The sequence below is a fragment of the Pleurodeles waltl genome, chromosome 8 (genome assembly GCF_031143425.1).
Source record: "Pleurodeles waltl isolate 20211129_DDA chromosome 8, aPleWal1.hap1.20221129, whole genome shotgun sequence".
Lineage (NCBI taxonomy): Eukaryota > Metazoa > Chordata > Amphibia > Caudata > Salamandridae > Pleurodeles > Pleurodeles waltl.
In genome coordinates this window covers 329031493-329058397 of record NC_090447.1, presented here as the reverse complement: position 1 = coordinate 329058397, position 26905 = coordinate 329031493, and the positions used below count along the sequence as shown (strand labels likewise).

The following is a 26905-nucleotide window of genomic DNA, read 5'->3' as shown; positions in this document are numbered from 1 at the left end:
TGTGTGTGTGTGTGTATATGTATATGTGTGTATGTGTATATATATATATATATATATATATATATATATATATACATATATATATATAATGTTCGGTGGCATGTGTAGCTGCAGATACACATGCTATGCACAGGTCCTGCCATCTAGTGTTGGCCTCGGAGTGTTACAAGTTGTTTTTCTTCGAAGAAGTCTTTTCGAGTCACAGGACCGAGTGACTCCTCCTTTTCAGCTCCATTGCGCATGGGCATCGACTCCATCTTAGATTGTTTTCTTTCCGCCATCTGGTTCGGACGTGTTCCTCTTCACTCTGGTTGTTCGAGTCGGAAAAACGTATAATTCATCAAAAATCATTGGTATTGTTCTCGATCGCGTCCCATCTAGCATCGACACCTTGGTACCGGCGGACACACATCTTCGGTTGCCCTTCGGGGCACCCGCGCCCAACTTGGGCCTGGTCGGCCCTACCGCAAGAAGCGTCAAAGCCTCATGGACCAGACCCCTTTCAGATTCTGCCCTCGGTGCCACACCAAGTATCCCTACACAGATCAACATCTGGTCTGTAATCTGTGTTTGTCTCCAGATCACCAAGAGGATACTTGTGAAGCCTGCAAATCCTTCTGTTCCAAAAAGACCTTGCGAGACCGAAGAGCGAGAAGGTTACAGATGGCGTCCAAAAACACCGAACACCTCGACGCGGAAGAAGATGATTCACACCGCCATCTCCGTTCAAGGTTCCGAATCCGAGGAATCTGACGTCGACCGACCACTGACAGCGGGCCAGCATGTGAGTACACTTGCCCCTACCCAGACCAAGGCCAAACATAAGGCCTCTGGGACGCCACTGCCGGAAGGCCATGGCTTCACCCATAAAAAATCGACTGGTGACCAAGTAACACCTTCAGGACCGAAAAAGGCCACACCCGCTATGAAGTCTTCAGACTCGAGCCGAGACACAAGCTCCGAAACCATACGGTACCGACCCGTCGAGACCCCGAAAGTCACTTTTGGAACCGAGGCCAACTACCACCCCGGGCCCTTCGGTGCCGAAGAAACCAGCTTCGGAGCCGAAAAGACAGATCTACACAGAGGAGCATGGACTTTCGAAACAACTAAAAGAAAGCCATAGATCTGAGGAAGAGCTACAACAAATGAAGGATTTCGATGACAGACAAGCCAGGATACAGATCCACAAGGACACTGGCAAGATCCTCACAGCACCTCCTCTCAAAATTAAAAGAAAACTGGCTTTCTATGGACGTTTGGACACTCATCAGCCAAAGGCTAAAGTGCCAAGACAAATCTCCGCCTTGCCAGTTTTCTCCTCACCAGTCTCCTCCTCACTCTCCTCAACAAACGGTCTCCCCACCTGCTACACCCACTGCACAGTCTCCTACACACACTATGCAGTCACATCAGGACACAGATCCATGGGATCTTTATGATGACCCAGTATCAGACAACAGTCCAGAGTGCTACCCATCTAAGCCATTGCCATCTGAGGATAGCACCTCGTATACACAGGTTCTAGCTAGGTCAGCAGCTTTCCATAACGTGAGCATGCATACAGAACCTCTAGGGGACGACTTCTTATTCAATACTTTGTCCTCAACCCACGCCACATACCAAAGCCTACGCATGCTCCCCGGTATGCTCAAATATGCCCAGCAAATATTCCAGGAGCCGGTTAAAGGAAGGGCTATAACCCCAAGGGTAGGAAAAAAATACAAACCACCACCCTCAGACCCAGTGTACATCACACAACAGCTGCCCCCGATTCAGTAGTGGGCAGCGCAGTGAGAAAAAGGGCTAACTCGCAGTCCTCTGAAGATGCACCCCCTCCCGATAAGGAAAGCAAAAAATTTGATGCTGCAGGGAAAAGGGTGGCGTCGCAAGCAGCCAATCAGTGGCGCATAGCTAATTCGCAGGCCCTCCTCGCTAGTTACGATAGGGCTCTTTGGGATGAGATGAAGGACATTATTCAACATCTCCCCAAGGAACACCAAAAGAGAGCCCAGCAGGTAGTAGAGGAGGGACAGGCAATTACAAACAACCAGATAAGTTCAGAGCTAGACTCGGCTGATACAGCTGCAAGGACTATAAATACGTCTGTCACCATTAGGCATGCGTGGTTCAGGTCATCAGGTTTTAAACCTGAAATCCAACAGGCCGTCCTCAACATGCCTTTTAATCAGCAACAATTATTTGGCACACAAGTGGACACAGCCATAGATAAAATAAAAAAAGATGCAGACACTGCTAAAGCGATGGGAGCGCTTTACTCATCCCAGTACAGAGGCACATTTCAGAAGCCTCAATATAAGGGAGGCTTCAGGCCACAGCCCTCCGAACCACCCACCTCCCAATCCAAACCCTCATACTAGACACAATATCAAAGAGGGGGATTTTGGGGATCCTACAGAGGACAGTTTCCCAAATCTAGAGGAAAATTCCAATCCTCAAAATAAGCCACTAACAACAAACAGTGACTTTGTCATCACCTTCCCTCAACACACTACCCCTGTGGGAGGAAGACTGAAAATGTTCCACAAACAATGGTTAGATATCACAACAGACACATGGGTACTATCCATCATGGTTACTGCATAGAGTTCACACAATTTCGTCCGGACATTCCCCCAAAACCGCACAAACTTTCATCGCAACATCTTGCAATGTTACAAACAGAAGTACAGGCACTATTGCTCAAACAAGCCATAGAACTAGTGCCTCATCAAAAAGGAACAGGGGTTTACTCCCTGTATTTCCTTATTCCCAAGAAAGACAAAACGTTAAGGCCAATATTAGATCTCAGGACTCTCAACCTCTACATCCGATCAGAACACTTTCACATGGTGACACTACAGGATGTAGTCCCATTGCTACAACAGGGAGAATTTATGCCAACACTGGATCTAAAAGATGCGTTTTTTCACATACCCATCCATCCAGCTCACAGAAAATACCACAGGCTTGTTATACAAGGAAAACATTACCAATTTAAGGTATTACCCTTCGGGATAACAGCCCCTAGAGTCTTTACAAAATGCCTTGCCGTAGTAGCGGCATGCATAACGAGACAACATATGCATGTATTCCCATATCTCGGCGATTGGCTAATAAAAGCCAACACTCAAAAACAGTGTCGACATCACACACGTTATGTAATAGATACCCTACACACACTAGGGCTCTCAATAAATTACCAAAAATCACACCTGCAACCATCACAAATTCAGCAGTACTTAGGAGCTACACTCAAAACTCAAAAGGCCCTTGCAAGTCCTAGCCCACAAAGAGTGCAATCGTTCCACACCATGTTGCCAAAAATCCAGCCAAATCAGCACTACACTGTCTGTTTTGTCATGAAACTCCTAGGCATGATGGCATCATGCATAGCCATTGTCCCAAACGCACGGTTACATATGCGGCCCTTACAACAATGCCTTGCAAAACAATGTTCGCAGGCACAGGGTCATCTCCAAGATCTAGTGTTGATAAACTGCCAAACACACAATTCGCTTCAGTGGTGGAATCCCACAAATTTAAACAAAAGGCGCTCTTTTCAAGATCCTGTGCCTCACGCCATTCTCACAACAGATGCATCGATGATTGGATGGGGAGCACACCTCAACAATCACAATATTCAGGGACAATGAGACAGCAAACAGAAGCAGCTGCACATAAATCACTTAGAACTGCTAGCAGTCTCTCTAGCACTAAGAGCCTTTCAACCTCTTCTTGCTCACAAACACATTCTTGTCAGAACAGACAATATGACAACAATGTACTACTTAAACAAACAAGGAGGAACCCACTAATCACAACTTTGCCTTCTAGCACAAAAAAATTGGCATTGGGCAATTCACAACAACATTCACCTGATAGCTCAATACATTCCAGGGATTCACAATCAGTTAGCAGACAACCTCAGTCGAGATCACCAACAAACTCACAAGTGGGAAATTCACCCCCAGGTACTCCACAAATACTTTCGCGGGTGGCACCAGACATAGATCTGTTCGCCACCAACCACAACGCAAAATGCCAAAACTTTGTGTCCAGGTACCCACACCCTCAATCCAAGGGCAATGCTCTATGGATCAACTGGTCAGGGATATTTGCTTACGCTTTTCCCCCTCTCCCACTCATTCCATTTTTGGTCAACAAACTGCGTCAAAACAAACTCAAACTCATACTTATAGCACCAACGTGGGCACGCCAGCCATGGTACACCACACTGCTAGTCAGTAGTACCACACGTCAAACTCCCAAACAGGCTAGTTCTGCTGACGCAACACAAACAGCAGATCAGACACCCCAATCCAGCGATGCTCAATCTAGCAATCTGGCTCCTGAAATCAGTTTGGCTATCTAAATCTTCCTACAGAGTGTATGGAAGTCATTAAACAGGCAAGAAAACCTACCACTAGGCAGTGTTATGCTAACAAATGGAAAAGATTTGTTTTCTGTCAAGCAAAACACAGAACACCTTTGGATGCGTCCATACAAGACATCGTAGGTGATTTACTCCACCTACAAAAAGCAAATCTAACTTTTTCATCCATCAAAATACATCTCACAGCAATTTCTGCTTATTTGCAAAATAAACAGACCAAATCCCTATTTCGGGTACCAGTCCTTAAAGCCTTCATGGAGGGCCTAAGATGCATCATACCTCCAAGAACTCCACCAGTACCCTCGTGGAATCTTAACATTGTACTTACACGACTCATGGGTCCACCATTTGAACCCATGCATTCTTGTCAGATCCAATTCATAACTTCTAAAGTAGCATTTCTAGTGGCAATCACTTCATTACGAAGAGTTAGTGAAATACAAGCATTCACTATTGAAGAACCCTTTATACAGGTACAGAAACATAAAGTTGTACTCCGCACAAACCCTACATTTCTACCAGGTCATCTCACAATTTCATTTAAACCAAACTGTGGAACTCCCAGTCTTCTTCCCACAGCCAGACTCAGTGGCAGAAAGAGCACTGCATACATTAGATATTAAAAGAGCTCTAATGTATTACATCGACAGAACAAAATCATTTCGTAAAACTAAACAGTTGTTCGTCGCATTCCAAAAACCCCATAATGGTAATCCTATATCCAAACAAGGCATAGCCAGATGGATAGTGAAATGTATACAAACTTGTTACCTGAAAGCTGAAAGACAACTGCTCATTACGCCAAAGGCACATTCCACTAGAAAAAAGGGAGCAACAATGGCATTTCTGCGAAAGATACCAATGACAGAAATTTGTAAGGCAGCCACTTGGTCCACACCTCATACTTTTACCAAGCATTACTGTGTAGATGTGTTAGCAACAGAACATGCCACAGTAGGACAGGCTGTACTAAGAACATTATTTCAGACAACTTCAACTCCTACAGGCTGACCACCGCTTAGGGTAGGTTACTGCTTTGTAGTCTATGCATAGCATGTGTATCTGCAGCTACACATGCCACCGAACAGAAAATGTCACTTACCCAGTGTACATCTGTTCGTGGCATGTTCCGCTGCAAATTCACCTGCACCTCCCCAGGAGCCTGTAGCCGTTTAAGTTTATAATTAAAATTTGTACATATGTATATAAACATTCCTTTATTTAACCCCTTCGCTGCCAGGCTTTTCCCCCTCCTGTGCAGAGCCTTTTTTTGGGCTATTTGGGGCAGTTCGTGCTTAGGCCCTCATAACTTTTTGTTCACATAAGCTACCCACGCCAAATTTGCGTCCTTTTTTCCCAACATCCTAGGGATTCTAGAGGTACCCAGACTTTGTGGGTTCCCCTGAAGGAGACCAAGAAATTAGCCAAAATACAGTGAAATATTTTTTGTTTTTGTTTTTTTTAATGGGAAAACAGGCAGATGGCAGCTTGTAGTTTTTTCCCTGAAAATGGCATCAACAAAGGGTTTACGGTTGCAAGATCACCACCTTCCCAGCTTTCAGGAACAGGCAGACTTGAATTGGAAAACCCAATTTTTCAATACAATTTTGACATTTTACTGGGACATACCCCATTTTTACTATTTATTTTTGTGCTTTCAGCCTCCTTCCAGTTAGTGACCAAAATGGGTGAGAAACCAATGCTGGATCCCAGAAAGCTAAACATTTCTGGAAAGTAGACAAAATTCTGAATTCAGCAAGGGGTCATTTGTGTAGATCCTACAAGTGTTTCCTACAGAAAATAACAGCTGAAATGAAATAAAATATTGAAATTGAGGTAAAAAAACAGCCATTTTTCTTCACATTTACTCTAACTTTTTCCTGCGATGTCAGATTTTTTAAAGCAATATACTGTACCGTCAGCTGGACTCTTCTGGTTGCGGGGATATATATGGCTTGTAGGTTCATCAGGAACTCTAGGTACCCAGAGCCAATAAATTAGCTGCACCTTGCAATGGGTTTTTATTCTATACCGGGTGGGTATACAGCAATTCTTTTGCTGAAATATAAAAAGTGAAAACTAGGTTACAAGAAAACCTTTGTATTTCCAAAATGGCCACAAGATAAGGTGTTGAGAAGCAGTGGTTATTTGCACATCTCTGAATTCCGGGGTGCCCATACTAGCATGTGAATTACAGGGCATTTCTCAAATAGATGTCTTTTTTACACACTGCCTTACATTTGGAAAAAATGTAGAGAAAGACAAGGGGCAATAACACTTGTTTTTCTATTCTGTGTTCCCCCAAGTCTCCCGATAAAAATGGTACCTCACTTGTGTGGGTAGGCCTAGCGCCCACGAAAGGAAATGGCTCAAAACACAACGTGGACACATCACATTTTTTCACAGAAAACAGAGGTGTTTTTTGCAAAGTGCCTACCTTGGATTTTGGCCTCTAGCTCAGTCAGCACCTGGGGAAACCTAGCAAACCAGCACATTTTTGAAAACTAGACACCTAGGGGAATCCAAGATGGGGTGACTTGTGGGGCTCTGACCAGATTCTGTTACCCAGAGTCCTTTGCAAACCTCAAACTTTGACCAAAAAAACACTTTTCCCTCTCATTTCGGTGACAGAAAGTTCTGGAATCTGAGAGGAGCCACAAATGTCCCTCCACCCAGCGTTCCCCCAAGTCTCCCGTTAAAAATGGTACCTCACTTGTGTGGGTAGGCCTAGCGCCACTAAAGGAAATGGCTCAAAACACAACGTGGACACATCAAAATGATCAAATACAAAACTACCTGTTTTTGCACGGGGGCGTCTGCCTTTTTGGTCCTGGGCTCAGCAGCCTTCTAGGGAAACCTACCAAACCCAGACAATTCTGAAAACTAGACACCGAGGGAGTCCAGTGAGGTGTGACTTGTGTGGATCCCCCTATGTTTTCTTACCCAGAAACCTCAGCAAACCTCAAATTTAGCTAAAAAAACATTTTTTTCCCACATTTCTGTGTGGGATCACCGCACTGGGACACATTTCATACCACCCAATGTTCCCCTCAGTCTCCCAGTAAAAATGATACCTCATTTGTGTAGGTGGGCCAAGTGCTTGTGAAAGGGAAGAGCCAAAAACATGTCGATATTGAGAGGGAACAAAGGGGGTCCAAAAGGGCAGTTTGCAAAAAAAAAACATTTTTAGGCTGACAAGTGCAGCAGAATTTTTATCTGTGTAGATGAGACAATGCTGGGTGGCAGGAATTTTGTGGATTTCTGCAGATTCCAGAAGGTTCCATCACAAACGTGGGAAAAATGTGTGATTTCCAGCAAAGTTGGAGGTTTGCAGGGGATTGTGGGTACAAAAATGGTGCGGGGTGCATGTGAAACCCACCAGTCTGGAATCACCCAGATGTTTAGTTTTCAGATGTGTCTAGGTCTTGTGGATTTTTCTACATGGCATCGTCCCAAAGTGCAGCCCTCACCATTCCAAGTGGGACGATTTTGAGAGTAAGCCAAGTTCTCATGGCCCAAATGTAAAACTAAAACCCAAAATAATCAAATGCCTTTGCTTGCTGTGGGATAAGATGTTTTAGAGTGTGGGGAGAGCTGAAAGGCTGTTACCCCCTTCAGTTGAGGTCGGGGCGTAACCAGGCACATACTGGTTGGTAGCCACCACCCCAATATTTAGTTTTTTTTAAAATTCCCTGGCATCTAGTAGACTTCCTCCCCCCCCCGGGTGTGGATCAGGGGTAATTGCCCCATCTGCCCACTAGTGGGCAGAACAACTTTGGCCCCATTTATTTGGGTGGGTGTACGGCCATACCCCCACCCTCTTATTTTTGGCAAAAAGACTTCCCTGGCCTCTGTTGGGCTTTCTGCCCCCCCTTGGGGCCGATGGGCCTTCCAAAAATAGGCCCATCTGCCCCCCAATGGGGGGCAGATATGGCTAAAAGGAATGTGCTCCCATGGGGAGTGAACCTTACCCAATGGGCTGCCTCCCAAAAGAAAACACATGCATACACACACAACAATCCCTGGTGCCTAAGTGGTTTCTGCCCCCATGGGGGCAGATTGACCTAACAAAAATCGACCGATCTGCCCCCAAGGGGGGCAGAAATGGTCTAAATACAATTTGCCCCCCCAGGGGAGCGACCCTTGCTCCTCATCTCTAAAAAAAAAAAAAGAAAAAAAGAAATTAATTTCGCCCTGCCCCCTGGGGGCAGATCGGCCTAATAACAATAGGCCGATCTGCCCCATGGGGGGGCAGAAATGGCCTAAAAACAATTTGCCTCCCACCCCGGGAGCGACCCTTGCCTACAGGGTCGCTTCCCTTGCGTGACAATGGCACAAAAAAAAAAAGATCCCCGGTGCCTAGTGGTTTCTGCCTCCTTTGGGGGCAGATTGACCTAAAAATCGGCCGATCTGCCCCTAAGGCGGCAGAAATGGCCTAAATACAATTGCCCGTCCAGGGGAGCGACCCTTGCCTAAGGGGTCGCTCACCATCTGTAAAACAACAAAAAACAAATGTCCTAAAAACAATTTGCCTCCCACCCCGGGAGCGAACCTTGCCTACAGGGGCGCACCCTTGCGTGACATTGCCGCAAAAAAAAAAAAAGAGTCCCGGTGCCTAGTGGTATCTGCCCCCAAAGGCGGCAGAAATGGCCTAAATACAATTGCCCCTCCAGGGGAGCGACCCTTGCCTAAGGGGTCGCTCCCCACCTCTAAAAACTAAAATAAAACAAAACAAACAAACAAAAAAAATCAATCCCTGGTGCCTAGAGGTTTCTGCCGCCAGGGGGGGCAGAAAAGGCCTTAAAAAAATGCCCCCCCCCCCCTGGAGCGACCCTTGCCCAATGGGTCGCTCCCTTATGCCAAGTTCCAAATAGGAAATAAATCCCTCGTGTCTAGTGGGCGTTTCAAAAGCCAGATTGCTTTACAATCTGGCTTTTGAAACGCTCAGACTTCAAAGGGAATGAAATTCATTTCCTTCCCTTTGAAGCCTCTCCAGCCTCCTCCACGTGATTGTAAGAGAAATGCTTTGCTGAGCTTCCAGCGCGATGGAGGAGGCCTCTGTGATTGTCAGAGGAGGAGGAGGAGGAGGAGGAGGAGAAGGAGGAAGGGATTTCCCTTCAATCCACGACTGGGGGTGTGGGTGGGGGGCCCATGGGGGGAGCACAAGATCACCTCGTCCAAGGCATTGCATGGACATCTCTCTCTTTACACTCTCACTCCTACCTTACCCTCTGCGGGAAAACTATCTAAGATGGAGTCGATCCCAATGCACAATGGAGCCAAAAAGGAGGAGTCACTTGGTCCCGTGACTCAGACTTCTTCGAAGAAAAACAACTTGTAACACTCCGAGCCCAACACTAGATGGCAGGACCTGTGCCTAGCATGTGAATCTGCAGTGGAACATGCCACGAACAGCTGTACACTGGGTAAGTGACATATTTTATATATATATATATATATATATATATATATATATATATATATATGAGTTTCTTTGTACTGTTTGCTACTTTGATTCAAGCATGTGAATCTATGAAAGATCCAATACTGGAGAAGAAAAAGTTACTTGTAACTCAGTTCTTCAGTATGTGCATCTTTCATAGATGAACATATGACCCACCCTTCTCCCCATAGAGTCTCCCCTTAGCTTCCCTAGGTATGAATCACCCCTGTGCTGGAAAACATGAGGGAACGGAGCCTCTGTGATGAGGGCTATAAAGGGAACTGTCTACTGATTGGCTGGATTTTTTTTATAATGATGTGAATACACTATTAAAGTGGATGTCATTAACATTGTTGTATACATTCTACACTTACATTTACTTTTACTGTGGGGGTCCTATTTTGATGACTTGGATGATTCAAGCATGTGAATCTATGAAAGATACCAATACTGGAAAACTGAAGTTACAGTTAAGTAACTTTCTTATTTGTGCAGGTTTGATAAATAAAAAAAGTATGTTTCTTCCTTCCATCCTACCAACATATATTTCATCACAACTTCGATTAATGTATTATTGGTGTGCACTTTCTTGTTAACGCATTCAAAAATAAGGAATACAATGTTACTCCTTTTTACACCTCTGTCTTACAGGGCAATCAAAGCATTTCAGGAGGTGCTTTATATCGACCCCAGTTTTTGTCAAGCCAAGGAAATTCATTTACGACTTGGATTGATGTTTAAAGCGAACACAGACTACGAATCTAGCTTAAAGGTAGGTGTTGTCGTTTTTAGTCAGTATTGTAAAGTTACTGTGCAATATATCTTATTGGTGGGTTGAAGACTAAAATATATACTTGATTTATTCTTTTCTAAAGCTCACCCCACAGCTTTTGCAGGGCCTTTATCTTGAAACTGTCTGACTTCTTTGTACTTCTTGATTCATTTGAAAATGCATCCGCTAGCAAGCTGCTGAATAAATAAGTCTAATGTATTGGGATCGGTACAATGGGGAGATTAATTTCAGGTGTTCTTTCTTTAAGGATCATTTTTGGAACTGTAACATACTGAAATGTCGACGTAGTACACTTCAGATACAGCAGCCTCCTCTCCCCGTCACACCTCGCCCTCCAGCAATTAGAAACAGCACCAAAAGCCAGTAAATGTAGCCATGCAATTAAGCTTCCCGCTGTCTGTATCTCACATTATCATGTAAACAGTTTGCATCAATGCAGGCACAATACACTATAGAACATAGTGTTACTTGGCCATATATTCCTGAAGGAGTAACACATTTGATAGATGGTCTGCAGCGGTCCCCTCAGCAAGTAGGTAATGTGCTCCACTGACTGCACAAACAAGCCTCACTTCTCATTTTAATCTTGCTCTTTATCCTGCCTGCTTGCATTTACTAGTTAAGTTGCTGTGAGGTATTGATTGCATAAAGCTCAACATCAGTTGTCACTGCACCTTCTCTCTCAAAATGCCCAGATTGGGTTATCTCTTTGCAATGTAGTCTTAGAGATTACAAAAATTAGTCTCTGTTACTTCCTGTCAATTAGTGGCTAGCTTCGGACACAAATTTCAAGAGTGTTTTATTGGGATTTTATACAATTAGAAAATTAAATAACAAATGAAAAGATACAATACATTATTATATGGTACCATTAATTCAAGTGGGGAACAGTATTTTATGGTATAGCATGAGGAGTCGGTCCACATTTACAAAAGTAGAGGGTAGGGATAAGTGTATTTGTTTGCAGTGGTGAAGTTAATCATTGTATGGATTGTAACGTAGTGTTTTTTGATGTTGCGGTGAATGATTAAGGTACCTCAGTTGTAGATTAATGAGTCCGAGTAAAAGAGCGGAGAAGAGGGAAGAGAAGAAAGCCTTGTCTGGTTCCTTGTTGGAGGTGAATGGGATTAGACAACTTTCCATTGATGTTTATTCTAGCTTTCAGTTCTTTGTTTAGAGCAAGGATCATTTTTGAGAGAGCAGGGCCAAAGTTGAAGGTGGTGAGTGAGGCTTGGATGAAGGTCCACGATACCTTATCAAAGTCCTTCTCTGCATCTAGTGCTATTGCGCAAGTTGGTTGGTGCAGTAGTTTGCCTATTCTAATCGCATGGTTAAAAAATCTGATAACATCTGCACTGAATCTCCTGTTGAATAATCCTGATTGAGAGGATTGCATTATGTTTTGGAGAATGGGTTCTATTCTGAAGGCTAGGATCTTCGTGTATATTTTGCAGTCTGTGTTTGAGGGATATGGGTCAGTAGTTCTTGGGATTGGATGGGTCTTTCCCTTCTTTTGGTATAACAATTCTGGTGCCACCCCAGCAGAGCCCTTAACAGAGTCAGAGGAGAAGTGGGTGAATAAGTCTTCTAAGGGAGTGATTAGGGAGGGTATCCCAAGTTTGATAGAATGATGCTGGGAAGCTGTCTGGGCCCGGGGCCTTCCTGGCTTTCCTTGTTTCGATCTCGTTTATGATTTCTTTGTGAGAAATTGGCTGTTCTAGTGATTCTTTTGTTCATTCATCTATCTTAGTTACATTTATTTTGTTGAGGTAGTTTAAGCATATGTCATAAGATGTTGTTAGTCTTGGAGTATAGGGTATGGTAATATTTTTCAAAGGTATTTAAGATGTCCTTCTCGTTTGTCGATGTGATGCTATGTTCTTTGGTTATAGAGGTTATTCTGGTCTTCGGACAGGTTTTTTTTTAATGAGTATTTTGCCAGCTTTATTATGTCTACAGAAACGTATGCCTTTGTATTTTTGGATTACTAGGTGAGATTTGTTACTCAGAATCTTGTTGTTTTCATACTTGAGTTTAATTAGATTGTTTAATTGAGTTTTGTCTTTGGTACGTTTGAGATCTTTCTCTAATGCTTTTATTTTTAGTTCTAGTTTGTCTAAGGTTTTGTTGTCTCGTTTGTTTTTTCTTGACATAAGTTTAGTCACGTGCCCGTGCAATTCAGGGCATCCCAGATTTGTGCATTTGGACCTGAAGACCTATTGAGTGATATGTATTCATTGATCTCTTTTTATTTTTTTTTAAATTAAATTTCCTTGAAGGAGGGTTCCTCTGTGAGAAGGTTGTTCATTCTGTGTTTTTGTTCCTGATGTAGTGCAAGCGATATCAAGTAATGAAATGCAGGTATGGTCTGAGACTAGGATTGGTTTAGTCGTTGGGGAAGAGGTGGCTGGAATGGGAGTTTAGTCAATTGATATAATTGATGCGAGAGAATGTATTGTTCAGATTGGAGAAAAAATTGTAATTTTTCCCTGTGGGATTGAATAGTCTCTACATGTTTTTATTTTTAAGAGAATTGCACATGTTTAGCATATGTTTATGGGATTTGTTGGGTTTAAATTGACATGCAGAATTCCTGTCAAGGGTTACGTCCCAGGGTAAATTGAGGGTTGTCATTATTGGGATTATAGATGTTGTTGACTATGATTTCAGTGGTGTCCTTCTGTAATTTTAGTAAGAAGCCATCGGCCTTTGGTGTTTGCTTCTGAGGAGAGGATAGTGAGGCCAGAGGCTTTTGAGATAAGGGTGAGAAACCCATTTTTTTTATTTCTGGCTGGGGCGTATGCTAAGTCACTAACCCATGCTTTTTTGTTTTTTGTAGGAGAATTGCCTCTTTTAATGGCCACCTTAATTTCTTTAAGGAGAGTGAGGCCTCTCAAGTTAATGTGTATAAACTAGGATTTGTCGTTTGGTTGGGTGATTTAGACCCTTGACATTAAGGGAGAGTAACTTTATGTTCTGCATTTTTGTGGGAGGTGAGTCTTATTGTTGATGTAACCAGCTAAATGCTAGTTCTTGTTTGCCGGTGATATGGGGGTGGGTGGGGGAGAGGGTGGGTGGTCTAGTGGGCGGGTGAGTTTGAAGGGTTGGCATGGGTGAAGTTAAAAGGAATGGGTGAGAGAATGGGAAGTGATAAGGAGGAGGGAAAGGAGATAGAGTAGTACAGTACAGGAGTAAATATATGAATGGTAAAAAGAAAATGGAGAAAAAAATGATAGTATAGTGATTATTAAATATTTGTGATGAGAATCTAGATACCGTGGAGAGGTATCAAAATCTAACTGGGCTGAGCGATGGAGGCCTGTAGTGGTCAGTCCTAGTTCTAGAGTGCTGTCTTGCTGCACCCTGTATAGAATAGGTAGTGTGTTAAGTATCACATCAGTGTCTAAGTATGGTATGTTTGCCTGTTTTTGTATGGTGGCTAGAGTGCCTGGTGTTGTTTCCATAGTGGTGCCTAGTGAATTAGTTGCCATTTAGTGAGAGTGGATAATGTGTATTCTTTTGTTTATAATAATATATCTCCAGGTATAGTAGTTGTAGCATATAGAGAAAGGGTAATATTTCTGTGGAGTGAGGTGGCCACTTGTGGGATGGGTGTGTGTTGGTGACACGTGTCATTATTTCTGCTGAGTTAAGTTTTTATGTCAGTGGTTAGGTTTGTGAAAAATGGTACCCGATGTGCTTCATAATTAAGAAGTACAATATACAGTTTGCAGTAAATTCTCCACTTACTGTCATATTGCTAACATAATATCAACATTGTGTCAGTGTAGAGCTAACAGTTTCAGCAAGTTATCATTAAGGTGTCTGCCTAGAACCAACAAATGATCAACCTATTACCAGCATAATATTCACCTAGTGCCAGCATATTCTCAACATAGATTAAACACATATCGATATGAGTCGGTTGAGTACACCCAGGTTACTGTATTGCAGGTAGTGCGGACAAACATTAGTGATTTTTGTATCGTCCAACCTGTGGATCAAAACGCAGTTTCAATAGCAATTGGACAACAGCTAAGTACCCATTGGATGGCACTAGATTTGTATATTATCAATGTAAGGCTCGTATCAATATTCATTGATGCCACTATGAGATTAGATACATCGAAATTATGTTGTCATTGAGGAGATTAAACATTGCTATAATTCCGTCATCGGGTTGAAGGCAGTTATAAAATATCCAATTTAACCAGAGCAGGTTGAATGTCATTAATATGGAGATATAGTGCCAGTCAGTGAAGAAGAGAAATCTTACCATTGGGTAGGGTTAACAGTAGGTTGTTAGGTTTATTGCTAGGTTATTAGTAGGTGCTAGTTAGTTAGTTTAGTTAAGATTTTGTAGGTTGCTGACCACTTTATTCTGTCTTGGTTTGAAGAAGTGGAAGCAACTGAAAAAAATGTATTTCGGCCTGTTATAGTTATTATGGAAAAATGAAGCCCACGTGTCAATCCCATGGATCGATCAGAGTTCTGCAATGTTATGGGAAGAACATGAGTTTGGTTTTATCTGGGGCGTTTGTGGGCAGCCTGATTATCGTATGTTACTAAGTGAGTAGCAAGTTAGTGAAAGTTAGTAGGAAGTATTCTTGTTAAGTGTTAGCTATTCGTTCCGAGTTTTTAAGAAGTCATCTTGGGTTTCTGCAACGTTGGAGTCCAGTTTCTTAGAGTCTTAAAAAATGATGGTATTGCTGTTGTAAGTTTTGATTTGTGCAGGACCTATAAACAAATTGTATTGAGCAATCTGTCAGAGTTTTTTCCTTTGTGAAAGGAACGCCTTTCGTTTCATGACAGTGTCTTTGGAATAATCTTGAAAGATCCCAATAGAGGTGCCTTGCCACTTAATTCTCTATATTTTCCTTTATCTCTGTGAGGATGGCTTCAGTATGTGAGTAGTGTAGGGGTCTGAAAATGAGGGCTCTTGGAGCTTTGCTGTTTGCGGGCTTAAGTGTGGGCACTTGGGGGATCCATTTTTCAATGAAGGTTGCACATGAGAGAGCTTGGCTTTCGCTACATTCAGGAAGTCCAAAGATCCGTAAGGTGCCCTCTCTATTTCTGTTTTAGAGCTTGGTGATGGCCAGTCTTGTGGTGGTGGTTGACAATGTTGTGATTGTGGTCTTCCAGGAGGTTTATCCGTGATTCTGTTTCAAAGACTCTGCCACCCAGTTGTATCATTTCTTGATTCAAAGATTCAAGGTTGCTCTGTATCGTTTCTGTGGTGGATTTTGTCGATTGAGCAAGCACATGTAGCATGTCGAGTTTCTGCATAATTAAGTCTAGAGTTGCGGAGTTCAGATTTAGATTTTATGGGGTCATCTGGGGGGGGGGGGGGGGGGGGGGTCCTGCTTGTGTCTCCTGTGTGCTGGTTTGGTGTTTTCAGACCTCCCCTCGCTTCTTAGGGGTTGTGCAGTTTGGGGTCTGCGATTTTGAGAGCGGACCTTACTGTATACTTCGCGTTGGGTGCACCTAGTGGGGCTTCGGTAGTCCTTAATATGTTTGACGGAGGCACCAAATGTTGGGAGGTAGGGCGAGTTGCAGAATTGTGTATCCTTCCTGGGTTAATAACACTTAAATAATTTTATATGGTGCCGCAATGCAGATTGTTGAATTGCAAGGTACGGTACTTTGGAGTGTGAGGGATTATTCTCAGTCCCCTCCTGTCTGCAATTTGGGTTGCTGTTGAGGTGGAGAAATTCAGTATCCCAGCATGTGTAGTTTAGAAGTGAAAAATTTCTGGAGCATGCTTTAGAGAGAGTTCATTAAATGGAGTTGGCCATCTTAGGTTCAGACATACGATGGGAGGGCCTGTGCCATACTTGCTCTGTTAGTGGGTTAGTTTTATATATTATAGGTGCTTACCATTGTAGAGTGCTGTAGAGTAATGCCACTAATTGCTTGCATTTAGGGATAGGATTTTCGTAGTGATGCTGGGGTAGTCGAATATGCATCTATGTGGAGTCTTGGTGTGAGACGTTTTAGGGTCAGGCATTGAAAGGCAGCTTCTGGAGCACTTGGTTATAAGAGATGTTACTGAAAGCACCACACCTTTCTATTTGCTGAGCACTGTTTAAAGTGGCTGTTTGTCCTGCGGCACGTCCGAGCTCTCCGATTAGGCGGACATTTTCCTTAGGCAGTAGCCACACCGTCCTCCCCCCCCCCCTTAGAAATCCTACTCTGCCCAGTTTCTCTCTCATTTCCCTGATTTACTTGAGGACAACGTAATCCTGACTGAGGTGTAATGCCATCTGTGTTCAAGTTTGTTTCTCTAACAAGGGATCTTCATTATTAATCATAAACACTGAATTAATCTAATTGAATTGCAGAGTTCCGGAAAACATTTAAAAACAGAGGTTGAAAATTCTCAAAATAAAGTAAATCAAAACTTGCCTACTAAATCAAAACATGTTTAAATGTTTTAGAAGCAGATTTGTAGAACAAATTCAAAATACCTCAAACACATACAGTCTGCCAATTGTTTGGACTTTTCTCATAAGCATTGAACTAAATTAAGCGCTTTCTCTTAATATTTTTGCAGTGTTTTACTGTCTTTAGTACCATTTTAATTTTCAGAGATAATTGTAGCTCAGTCTTTCAACTCTGGTTCTTTCTGTCTATTGTGTACCCTGTGGTTGATACAAATGTAACGGACTGGAATTCCGTATAGATTTTTTTCTACAGTTGCCCGTTTTCTTTTTGTCAGCTTGCTCATCTTTTGCGTGTAAAATAAATATTTTCTCTGTTTAAAGCCTGTCAGTACAGGTCTCCATCTCTATGGCAACTCAAGGTTAGTTAGGCAATTGTAACTGTTGCCCCTGGACTTAAACACAGGAATCTGCAATGGGGGACCAAGTTGTATCAGAATGACTCATTTGGGTGGTGTATTTGGAGTGTACACATTTTAAGTTCTGCTCTTCGTGCAATGATAAATCCCTGTGGTCTGACCAACTTCTGGTTCATAACCTGTCTTTAGAGACACCACACCAAAAGCTTGTGTTCGACTTGAGACACCTTCCGGTCCAAGAAAATTGTTTGGAAATGACATGACTACCATATCAATGTTTATTGTGCCCTAGATGCGAAGAACACACCTTCAAGACAGGTAATACGAGATTGCTAGTTCTCCTCCATGCCTACTTAAGATATTTGATGTTGGTCCTGAAGTGGAGCAGCATTCGACTTAGCATCTCTTCGACGATCAAGTTGACAAGATGTTAGAGAAATAAAGTGCGCTTTTACCGCTAAGGCGTGATGTGTGTGCTGTACCAGTGCACAACAGAATTTGCAGACCTTTGCTCGCTTCAAGGCGGCATAATCTGTTCCTCGTGTTCAATACCAACCACATTTGATGTCCTTTCAGGAGCCAGCAGCCCAAGAAACAAATCCTAAAGAGGTGGTTACAGTGAAACAGATGTTGCGACATCGGAGCTGCTCATGGGTGAGGCTCCTCTCTGGGTACGACTAAAGTCCTAGCTGCTGCAATGTTGTGTGCAACCTCAGACCAGTAGGTACTATCCATCGCCATCCATGGCTATTTCCTATAGTTTCATTCCAACCCACCCTGCATACCTCCATAGTCGTACAACATGACTCCAGGATTCCGTGATGAGCTATTGTGACTTTTTTCTCTCAGATTAATTATGGCACCTGGAAGAGACAGGAGGTGAAGAATCTGCAGGTTGAATAGGCCTCTGAAAGATTATTACAGAAGGAAAGTAACTTGTTTGTTGAAACGATAAGGAGTCTACATGAGTCAATATCTTGGCTTGAGAAGTGGTACCCTTTGGAGTAGATGTATCACATCATTAGAATAGAGCTAATTTCTGAGTTCATACCGCTCATCTTTATCCTCCACTCTCAATCTGCTTTAGATGATAGCACTGACAGTGTCGTACATCAGCACAAAAGGGAGTTAGATTAATTTTCCTTTGAAGAAAAGATCTATCACTGGTTTTTGGCAAGAAATACTAGTTTAGCGTCTTTTCAACTCCTTCGCCATTGCGGAAGACATATAATGCACACACTTTTCATCCAGTTTTTTAGAGACATGCTCCAAGGGGAATGCCCAGAGACTGGTTTGAGATATTTGCTTAAGGTTTCCCTCCTATATCCCTATCCTATGCGTTTTTTTCCTCCCGAGCTTTATTGCTAATATAGAACATAGAAATTATCAGTGATATTATCAAAGATGTCATGAGTGTTGGAATATGTGGGGTAATTAGCAGTGGATGACAAGGGCACAAGTTAGTTACTTGAAAATAATCCTTACTATAACTGCTGACTTTCTATGATTTTGTATGTTTAAACTGTGAGCCTAACTATAACATCACTGTAACCTTTGTTTTTTTTTGGTTTTTTTTTTCCCCCCAGTGAATTTCTATTGTTTTTTGTAACGTAAATTTAAGTACTATACGTTAATCCAACCACTGCCAAAGGCCGTGCCTGGTGGAGGTTGGCCGCAGGGCCTGGTCTTTGGCCAGCCCCTTATAACCACCTAACCCTGGAGCCAGGTTGGGGGGGGGGGGGTTGGCTCTCAGCAGCAGTTAAGAAAGAACCCACTCATCACAGGCAATTCTTGAGATAATGCACTAAAAAAAGCAAGTATATAAACACCTCCGTGAAAGTTTACAGATAATATTTCAAGGTGAAAATGCAAAGAAAAAACTCTTGCTTTGCCTTGACCATGCAGAAGAAATTAGAATGATTAGTACTCTACAGAAGTAGACGTTGAACTTAGGCACCTCCTTTGTGTATATCTGAAGTGCTTCCCGTTGAGGGTTAATTTCTGTGAAATTAAGGTAGTGTGTGTGTGTGTGTATTTTAATATGTATATATCTGTGCCTGTATTTGTTTGTGTGTGTATATGTGTATGTATATATATATATATATATATATATATATATATCATTTAAAAAAACTAACGGTTTCAGGGACGTTATAGTTAGGCTTGCATTTTAAAAGTACAAAATCATAGAAATTCACATGCTAAAGTTATTTACTGCAAGTATTACATTGTTATTCTCAATGAAATGAAAGATGTCATGAGTGCTGTAATTTGTGAGGTAATTAACAGTGCATGGCAAGGGCACAAGTTAGCTCAACTAACTATAACAGGTGAATTGCTGTGGTTTTGTACTTCTAAAATGTGACCCTATCTACATCCTTGTAACCCTTGTTCTTTACGTGAATTTATATATTTGTTAAATTGTTTCCTAACTATAATGTCCATGTAACCTTTTTTTTTTTTTTGTGTGAATACCTATATATATATTTTTTTTTTTACTTTTAGCAATTTTCATTACTATACATTAATCCAACAAACGCCGTGCACAGCCTTTGGCCTAGCATGGTGGCGATTGGTTCCAGGGCTTGTGGTCAACCACCTCCCAACCACTCAATCTTGCGCCTGCATGGCCTTAGGCTGTGCATGGTGGAGTCGACTGCAGGGCCTGACCAAGGGCTCCTGCCAAGTCAGAGCAAACAGCTTTGTCCTGGGGTGGGCACCTTCCTCCCTCCTGCATTTCATTACTAATTCTTCTCCGGGAAGGTGATGGTCCTCCAGGCTGCTGGGGGGGGCCCCCGCAACATTCAAAGTTTCAGTGCCCCCGGGACCTTCCCAATTGGGGGCTGCATTTAAACAAGCGAGGTTGAATTTTCATTGGATCAGTGGATCTGGAACCCCGCACCAGAGCTAAGGGGTCAGGTTATCCCTACCCTGGCCCCTTTTTTCTTTTTTTAAAAACTTTTTTTTTCTTTAGCCGAGTCCCAACATGGCTGCCAAAACTTCCATGTTGCAGTGTTGGCAGCCAATCAGATCTCAGCACAACATCGGTAGGGTTTGCTGAGCCTACGCATCCCTGTATATGCAAATTAGTTTTGTCCTTAATTTCTCAAAAACTACTGAATGGATTCACACCAAATAACAAAAAGAGTGCTTTCTGGGCTAAGAGCTACTTTTCTGCCAAATTTGGTTTAATGCCTTCCAGTGGTTCGGGGCGTTATTCCGGTCCAAAATCCCTATGAAAAAATGCATGGCATAAAATCGTTTTGGAACCCCTCCTTTTTCTTGGTTCCCGCTTGACGGATCACCCCAAAACTTTCCAGATGGTCTCTGAAGTGAGTCTCATATTTTTTTGTAAAACTTTGTGATGATTCATCAAACGGCGCCAATGTTTTTATCAAAACAAAAAAGCTTTTTTCGATAGAAGCTAGGTTCCAACTATAACTACCTAGTGGCAACCACTGCCACTTAGGGGGAGGTATTTGTATATAAAAAGCCTACTGGCAGCCACCAGCAGGTAGTTATAGTTAGAACCATGTTGCCATAGAGTTTTTTGGCTTGCCTAAATCTTTGGCACCATTTGATAATTCTACATGAAAATTCCCCGAAAAAAGTAACCCAGTGATTCTTCTTGCACACGTCAATTGGGGGCTGTGAAAAAGAGGGGTAAAAAATGTTGTTTGCGCTATGTTAATTCCCCTAGGACCTTTTAGACATGATTACAGCCCGAACCGCTGGACGGAATTACACCAAATTTGGCAAAAAGCTAGCTTTCCATAAGCAGATCATGCTTTTGGTTATTTGGTGTAAATTCGTTCAGTGTTTACGAGAAATTAGGGAACATAAAAATTTGTATATCTCAATATAGCTATACATTTGTGAATTTTTGCAAATGCGTGTGCCAATAGAACCACTGTAATTGGCTGCCCACTCTAAACTAGAATGTTGCGTCGGCATTTTATTTTATGAGAGAGGGTCCCCAGGGCTGATAATAGAAATAAGTGGTAGAAGGGTTAAGGGTGGAGGTACCCTGACCCCAGCAGGGGTGATATAGGGGTGTTTTAGGGTCAAATTATGGGTTAACAATGATTTGACATGAGCATTTGAGAAGTTATATTGGAAAAAGGGCTCCGGGGTTCCCGCAAGCAGGCGGAACTGTTCAAAGCTTATGACTATCATATAAATACCCCTACGTGAGAACTGGAGTCTCTCTCCCCTCTCTCCCCTCTCTCCCCTCTCTCCCCTCTCTCCCCTCTCTCCCCTCTCTCCCCTCTCTCCCCTCTCTCCCCTCTCTCCCCTCTCTCCCCCTCTCTCCCCTCTCCCCCCTCTCCCCCCCTCTCCCCCCTCTCCCCCCTCTCCCCCCTCTCTCCCCTCTCTCCCCTCTCTCCTCTCTCCTCTCTCCTCTCTCGCACGCTCTCTCTCTCTCGCACACTCATCAAAAATCGGTACCTTAGGGTTTTTCAGAGTGATTTATCTGCAGTAACACATGTTAAGGGCATTATAAACCATAATCAGATAGTGGATGAGCATTTCTTTTTTTTTAATTTTTTTTTTACTTTGGTACAGCATGTCATGCTGTCTTCTGATGCACTTGCATAAGAGAAGTGATGAGATGTATCTTGTGTGTGTAGTATGTACCACCAGAACGCTAAATCTTAATTAGGGCTATGTTTACATCTACATTGATGTAATTGTATCTTAAAGTTTTGAATACCTTCATGTTTTTCTTTCCATTTACAGCATTTTAAGTTGGCATTGGTTGACTGCAATTCCAGCACTTTGTCCAAACCAGAAAGTAAGTACATTACTTTAAAAAGGTCAGCTCAATTTTTTGAAAGTATCCCTTTGCAAGGAATAGCCATGTGCTAATGTTCAAAGTAATCAAGTAGCTTCATATAAAAAGTAGAAATTGTCCGTTTTGCAAATCCTTTTATGTTTAGAGACATGCCACACTAATGCTAAACAGAATTCTAGGTATAGTGGCATGAAAATCTGGTTTTTCAGAAACATTTAATTACTTCTAGCTTTGTACTTAAAGGCACAACTGGGAAGTATGAGAGAGCTGGTTTTGTGGGTGAGGTGATTGTAGGGAGGTCGAAGTTTAGTGCGCAGCAAACATGTGAGCGTAAATAAGAGTGTCTGGATTCCATATTCGCCATGCGTCACCCAGTCCCATGGAGTCAAGCCAATAATGTAATTCCCCCTTCCCCAATAGACTCTCCCCTCCCATCCCACACCTCATTCCCTCCCCCAGACCCAGAAGAGTCCTTCGGTATCATGGTATAATCACAACCCCTCTAGAGCCTCAGTTGTATCTGTAGCCTATCATAGCTGTAGCGAGCGAGGATTGGGAAATAAGTGCTCAGGAGGTGTGTCTCCTGTAGGAATAGGGCAGCTGGAGAGGGGTGTTCTACAAATCACATCACTGCACCGCCTTTAATCAAGTTGTTTAGACTAATGTTCCATGTCAATAGGTTAGTCACATTCATGACCATGAGATGTTGGTGTCTGAATGGGGAGAATGGTAATTGTTTTTGATTTTAGGCATGCTCAAACAGTTTGAGGGTGGGCCACAGAAGTAGATAACACAACATGATGGATGGCTACAGCCGAGGTGTGATGTATGTGTTTCTAAAACAAGAAGGTGAAAAAACATAGAACATATATCCCCAAAAATCCCATCCCCACACTTCCACAGCAGAAGCATCTGTTTCTGGTACGTAAACAAAACTAGGTGTAGGTTCACTGGTAGTATCCCATTCTGACCTTAGCCAGGAGTATTGAAAAAGGATATAGTGGTGCTAACAAGTAACGATTCAATAACTGGATGCTGCTGTCATCAGTAGTGTGTGAGCCTTGTTCACCTGGTGGATTAACAGGAGAAGTGGGCAGTGTATGTTGCAATGAGACCAGGGGTATGAAGGGTGTCCACTGGGTTGGTCCGCTTCGGAGGCTGATGCGGCTCGTATCGACAAAGTTTGGCATTTACATCAATACAATCTTATCCGGCTTCTTTTTATTTTTTTATAAAAAACTTTTATTAGTTTTAAACAAGATAAACAAAAAGAAAAAAGGGAATTGCAAACACAAATACAAATAGAATGGCACCATGAAACCAAAGTTCAACGTCCGACCCCCCGGTCCCCACATGCCCCCACATACGCGGAGTGCGTGTATTCATCCAGTTTTGAATCCATAGATCAGTGATACAATGAATAACATAATGCAAGTATGCATCTTAGTTACAGCTCCCTCGTCACAGAAGCGTCGTATCTGAAGCTGGTGTGTTTCGTCTCCCATGGGCATACACAGGCTAGCTATCTAATGCATTTTCCCATTTCCCCCATACTCTGTTATGCTTGTCAGGGCATCCCCTTGCTTCATATATTGGTTTTTCGCATTGTGCGCACCAATCCACCCCCGCCTCCACTTGGCCAGGGCCGGTGCTGTTTCGGCTTTCCAATCTGCCATGATGTCTCTCTTCGCCACCAAGCACGCCACTCACAGGAAAGCTTGGTTCGCCCTAGTCAGACCCATCTCCCCCATGGCCCCCAACAGGAGCAGTGTAGGAGATATCTCCACTTTGGATTGTAGGACTTCTGAAACCTCACCTATAATTGCCTCCCAGTACGTCTCTATGACTGGACAGGTCCAGACCATATGGAAAAAATCGGCCTCTGGGTTGGCGCATCGGGGTCAGTCGGGTGTGGACCGGAGGCCTGCTTTAAAGAGTCTTTTGGGGTGAGGTATGCTGCGTGTAGGTAGAGGGTTTGTAGCATTTGGAATCGGGAGGAGATGGCCAGTGATCGGGGGGGCCATCAATGCTTCTCTTCAGTCTACTTCATCTATAGGGCCCACCCAGCCCTCCCACTTTAAACGGAGTCCCCCGAGGGGTGGAGAGGTGTTGGTGAGTATGGAGCGGTACAACTGAGAGATTACTCCTTTTCCCAGGCTTCCCATCAGGACCTTCGCTTCCAGCGGGCTGTTCCCTGGGACTTCGTCCCCTAGTCGCACGTGTGCGAGTAAGGCGTGTCTAAGTTGTAAGTATTTATGAAATTGGGTATTGTTTAGCGAATACATTTCTTGGAGCTCCCCAAATGATCGTATGTGTGACCCTTCCCAGATGTCCCCCAGGGTGGAGATTCCAATAGTGTCCCATTTCTGGAATCCCTCCAGTGTGGAGACTTCTGCCAACCACCTCCCCCTCCAAAGAGGAGTCTGTTGGGTGAGGCGACCCCACCAGCCCGACACCTTTTGAGCTGCCCGCCACCCTGTGAGAGTCATTTTAGTCACTTCTGGGGTATTCCGTGGAATTGGGTCCCCATACAGTGCATTAAAAATCCCTTTGTAGCCCGTTGTTTGGAGTTCCAGCCTATACGCCGGGTCCGACCAGCCCCCTCCCATCCAGTCATTAATTACTAGTAAGTGTGTTGCCAGATAATAGAAGTAGATATTAGACATTCCCAGCCCTCCGTCATAGATCTCTCTTGACAGGTAGCGAGGGACAGTTTAGGGCGGGAGCCGTGCCACAGGATTTGGCGTGCCGCTGATTCCACCTCTTTGAACCACTTTCGGGGGACTAGGTATGGGAAGTTCTGTAGTTGGTATAGGAACCTGGGAAGTATCATTTTATAAAGCGCAATCCTGCCCAGTAAATTGATGGGTAAACTCCGCCACCGTTGGAGGTCATCTCTAACTTTCCTAATGAGCGGAGTGATGTTTAATTCCCATGCCAATTAGGGCTATGTGTACGCCTAGGTATTTAAAGCTATTGCGGCGGATCGGGATATTTTGTTGCCAGTCGACACAGTCTCTAGAGGGGTGCAAGGGGACCAACAGGGATTTTCCCGGGTTTAAGGTCAGGCCAGAGGCCTATGAGAAAAGGTCTAATAGTTGTAGGACCCGTGGACCGCTCATGGCAGGGTTAGAGAGGTAAATGAGGACGTCGTCTGCGTACATGACCAACCTTCCAACAGGGGGTCTTCCCTTATCAATCTCGCTAGTGGTTCTATTGCTAATGCAAATAGTAGCGGGACAACTGGCATCCCTCCCGTGTTCCACGGCGAATGGGAAATGGCTGACGCCACCCCATTCACCCGGACCCGCGCGGTTGAGTTGGAGTATAGTAGCTTTACGAGACCACGGAATTTAGTCCGAATGCCGTTGCTCCGTAGCACGTGATCCAGATAGGACCAGTCCACAGTGTCGAAGGCCTTCTCGAAGTCGAGCAGAAGAAGGGCCAAGGGAGATCGGGTCAGGGTCCCTCGGTGTGCCAGGGTGACATGCAGTCGTCTAATGCAGTGTCTGGTGCTACGCGATGGCATAAATCCACACTGGTCAGGGTGTACCAGTGATGGGAGAACCGGCGAGTATGGTGGATAGCACCTTAATCTCAGTGTTTAAGAGAGAGATAGGTCTGTATGCCGAACGATTATGAGACGGAGGTTGAGTTTTCGAGATCACCACTATCATGACTTGATCAGTCCCGGAGGGAAAACAGCCATTCTTCTCGGCTTCGTCATACATATTGAGCAGGTGAGGGCTCAGAATATCCCCACACCTGTTATAAAGTTCCGATGGGAAGCCGTCTGGGCCGGGTGTTTTGCCTGTTGACAAGCTGGCTATTGCTGCTGTGACTTCAGCAAGCGTTATGACTTCGTCTAGATTTTCTCTGGTTGTTTGTGAGATTTTAGGGAGGACGATGTCGTCTAGGAGGGGGATTCCTTCTTGGCCAGAGGGCGGGGGCTTTTCGCATATAATTGCGCATAGTAGGAGGCGAAGCTCTTAGCGATTTCGCTAGGTGTCTTCGCAATTGAGCCCATTTCGTCCGTAATTTCAGGGATAATTCTATCGGCTAGTGGACGCGAGGCCAGCCAGTGCAGGAGTTTACCGTTTTTGTCCCCCCAACCATACACACGTGCCATTGACGCCCTCCAGGAGTATTTCGCAGATTCCAGTACTAATTGCTTTATCTCTTCCCTGACTATGGTAAGGCGTCTCAGGACGGATGCTGAGGCGGCTGTGGTAACTAGTCGTTCAAGGTGTAGTGCCTTGGCCTCGAGTTTCTCCACCTGTGAATCGCGGGCGCGTTCCCTGACGCGGACGAGGTGTTTGGCATGGCCTCTGAGTGAAGCTTTATATGCAGCCCAGATCGTGCTCGGAGATTGTACGGACCCTAGGTTTTGGTCAAAGTATTGTGTGAGATGATCCCTAATCTCGAGGGTATATTTCTCTTCTTGTAGGTGCCATGCGTTCATGCGCCACATCGGGCGCTGGGTTGGGTCGATACCTCCGAGTCTGATTCGCACAGGAGAGTGGTCCGAGACCCCCCACGGTAATATTTTGGCATTGGTGACCCTGGAGGTATCCAGTGCAGGCATGAACACAAGGTCAATTCTGGCCTGAGATTGGTGGGCAGCTGATGTATGCGTGTACTGTCGCGCCCTGGGGTGCCAGGCCCTCCATACCTCACACAGA

At 43.8% G+C, this 26905-nt stretch overlaps 1 protein-coding gene across 2 annotated transcripts in view; it reads left to right on the top strand.

Moving 5' to 3' along the window:
- KDM6A (lysine demethylase 6A) overlaps positions 1-26905 on the top strand; it is a 709557-nt gene that overhangs the window by 143948 nt on the left and 538704 nt on the right. For both annotated transcript variants that reach the window (XM_069204190.1, XM_069204189.1), the window contains exons 6-7: positions 10491-10611; positions 22169-22223. In XM_069204190.1, the coding sequence (XP_069060291.1) occupies positions 10491-10611; positions 22169-22223 (176 nt within the window). The remainder of the gene's footprint in view (positions 1-10490; positions 10612-22168; positions 22224-26905) is intronic.